The 2,938-nt window shown below is 63.9% G+C and overlaps 1 protein-coding gene across 1 annotated transcript; it reads right to left on the bottom strand.

The window, feature by feature from the left end:
* Nucleotides 1-744: 744 nt before the first annotated feature.
* On the bottom strand, nucleotides 745-2,632 carry LOC117025642 (paraneoplastic antigen-like protein 6B). Its single transcript, XM_033111589.1, has 2 exons — nucleotides 2,047-2,632; nucleotides 745-1,835 (listed from the first exon to the last, which is right to left on the bottom strand). Exons 1-2 carry the CDS (start codon nucleotides 2,447-2,449, stop codon nucleotides 1,702-1,704), a joined length of 537 nt encoding a protein of 178 aa, XP_032967480.1. The 5' UTR covers nucleotides 2,450-2,632; the 3' UTR covers nucleotides 745-1,701.
* Between the last annotated feature and the right edge of the window lie 306 nt (nucleotides 2,633-2,938).

Genomic DNA, 2,938 nt, shown 5'->3' with positions numbered 1-2,938 from the left:
TGGACGCTGGCGATGTCCACTCACTGCAGGGCACCCCTCCCCCTCTGGCCCACATGCTGGGTCTGGCCCTGCCCTATGGGCCGGACAGGACAGTCACAGGATGCTGGAAAACACAGCAGGGGACACTCCACCAGGCCGAGGAAACTGAGTCACAAGGAACAATAGGGTGAGACATCAGAGCACAGTCCCCCTCTGGCCCCGGTGCAGTTCTTCCCTCCTGAGGTCACAGGTGAGCACCGGCCATGCCTTCGTCCGTGTTTCCTGCAGTCTCCTGGGGCTGGGCTCGGGGTCTCCAGGGTGGGGTGGTCAGCGGGGGTAACTGCTCAGACAAGAACACACACATCTCCACAAGAACAAGCAGCGGTTGGCCTAAACCTACGTGGAGAAAGCAGAGGTTGAGCTCACCACACTGGATGAGAACGAGCAGAGCCTTGGCTGGCAGGAAGCTCAGCACGTGCCAGGGCCCAGAGGTGACTGCCCAGGTCGGCGAGGACACCCACCCGGGGGCACACACACCTGGCGGCTCTGCACAGGAACTGTGTGTGTGTGGGGGGGTGATTACTTGACACGAGGGACACTGTGGGGCCTACAGAGAAACGGGGTGGGGCTTCCCAGCACAGGGAGCAGCCTGCCCCAGGGGACGGGGAATGGGAGGAACCCTCGTGATAGCCCCTAATGTCTCCCAGTGCAGGGTGAGTGCCACACGTCTTCAGGTGTCCCTCACCTAGGCTGGGACGAGGGACGGGCTGCTCAGGGCTGCCCGAGGCCGGCTGCCCGAGGTGAGAGCATTTGGGGCTGGGTGTAGTGCAGCCATGGAGGCAGGACAACTTCTCCCCACCCCATTTGCTGTCACACGTGGTCATCGTGGTCACTTGGAAGGGCCGAGGGTGGTGGTCAGGGCCCCTAGGGGGTAGTGGGGGCCGGGGGCTTGGTTTGGGCTGGGTGGGCCCTTCCCCGGCCCTGCTCCCCATGTGGGGTGAGGCGGCTTCCCCAGCCTGGCCTCCGCCTGCCTCCAGGGCTCTGCTGCCCCAGAGGAGAGGAGGCCGCTGGGCCTTCTGAGCCTATTTGCCCAAGGAGGACTCGGGGGGGGCTCATCTCCCCTGTCCCGTCCTCACTACCTGACTCCTCCAGGATGGGCTTAAGGCCCTCCTGGGGGGCTCCTCAGCCTCCTGGTGTCCTGCCTGGGCCAGGCCCTCTGATCACCAATGGGACCTCCTGGGCCCTCCCCGGAAGCACTGCCCATGTCGGCAGGGGCGGGGCTGCTAAGGGCCTCTGAGGGGCCTGGGTGACCTAGGCCAGCGGGGGTGGGGCATGGTCATCACTGTCGTCCTGCTCCTCATCCTCCTGTTCCTGCCCCTTTTTCCCCACCGTGTCATCCTCTGCCTTAGCATTGGCTCTGGCCTCAGCCTGGGTATCGGCCCCCGGGCACCAGCACTTTCTTCTGCCTGGGTTCTCTCGCTCCCAGCCAGGCTGGCCTCCCATGCTTCCGACTCCCGAACCAGCCCCAGCATCTCCAGGAAAGTTGGAGACCTCCCAACCATCCTCAGCTTCCTCAGGGCTTCCTCCAGTGGCTCAGTCAGGTTGGCTCTGGTGAGCACCTGCCTGAGGTACAAGTGGTCGACTGAGGCTCTGGCCAGGGCCCCCTTCTCCATGGCTTTCTGCAGCAGGACTTCCAGCCACAACACAAAAGCAGAGAGACGCTCACCTGACTGCTGCTGAGCCGTGAAACACTTCACCCGGAGAGTCGCCTGGGACTCGCTTTCTCCAAACACCTGGATCAGGGCCACCAGGCAGTCCTGCGCAGTCCTGGCAGGGTTCTCCGCCAGGAGTGTGTGCACAAGTTGCAGGGCCGACCCTCGAAGGCCTTCTATCAGCCTCCTCTCCCTCTCCCTTTCCGAGGCCCCTTGCCACACATGCAGCATGTCAGTGGTGTGGTCTAGCCAGGCCTCAAAAGTCTCCTCCCCCGGGGCTGGCTGGTCCCTCCTGGAGAACACGCCCAGGGGCTGATACTGGGTGGTCTCCAACCAGGGCTGGACCACCTGACTGACCGACCGGAGCCAGCACACTCTACCAGCCCCAGGGTGCCGGCCATACTCTCTACCATCTGCCCCTGTTGCTCCAGGAAGTGGAACACACGACCAAGAACCTCCTGGCCTGAGCAACGGGGCACAAAGACCACGGTCCAGGGCCCCCCGATGCCCGAGATTTCCCTGGGGACCAAAGCATAGTTGACTTCCCCATCAAGCTCCACCAGGGCTGCAGTGGCATTGTCCTTCTCTCGAAATACTTTGCCCAGCACCGCAAAGTGGCCCATGGGCCACAGGGTGGCCTCCAGGGCCTCTTGGAGTGCGGCTTCATCACAGACCTCAGGGACGCCCAGAATGAGCAGGCCCCTGCGAACGCTGACGCCCATCCACCTGCACCAGTCCTGAAGCATGGTCACCGCCATCGCCCGCAATTTCTGCCAGCGTGGGGCTCATACCAGGCGCAAGAAAGGATTCCTGGAGCAGCCCAGGGTGGCACTGGGTGGGAAATGAATTGGGGTGGGAGCCTAAGACTCAGAGAGAACCACCCAGATCTCCATAGCCTGTGAATACCAACGGGATGAGAGTGAGGTTAATGCCGACGACCCTCCCTCCTTCCCCCAGCTGCCCCTCTTCCCCCAGCGGCACCTCTGCCGCCCAGGCTCCACCCCTGCTCTCCTACAGGGGCCGCAGCCGCTCTCCACACCTCTCTCTGCCCTGGCCGGCTGCTGCAGTCCTGCTGGGGCAAGCGGAGGGTGTCCTGGTCACCAAAGGCCAAGCTCACCCTCCCCGTGTCTGGTACCTCCTCCTGGGGCGGAGTCCTTCCTGATCCAGGTCCCAGCCTGAGGGTCGCGGGGTCGGCAGCCCATCTTCCCCAGGCGCTGCTCGCTGCCTGTCGCTCTCCTTCTCAGCGC

Source organism: Rhinolophus ferrumequinum, chromosome X (assembly GCF_004115265.2).
Source record: "Rhinolophus ferrumequinum isolate MPI-CBG mRhiFer1 chromosome X, mRhiFer1_v1.p, whole genome shotgun sequence".
Taxonomy (NCBI): Eukaryota; Metazoa; Chordata; class Mammalia; order Chiroptera; family Rhinolophidae; genus Rhinolophus; species Rhinolophus ferrumequinum.
Note: the sequence above shows the minus strand (reverse complement) of the source record. Positions and strands in the feature narration are given on the sequence as shown.

Excerpts from the sequence above, each read along its gene's own strand:
- LOC117025642 (XM_033111589.1), bottom strand. The coding sequence starts at position 2,449 with ATGGCGGTGACCATGCTTCAGGACTGGTGCAGGTGGATGGGCGTCAGC. Across the intron at positions 1,836-2,046 it reads GTGTGCTGGCTCCGGTCGGT|CACACACTCCTGGCGGAGAA; the intron begins CAGTCAGGTGGT and ends CTGCAACTTGTG.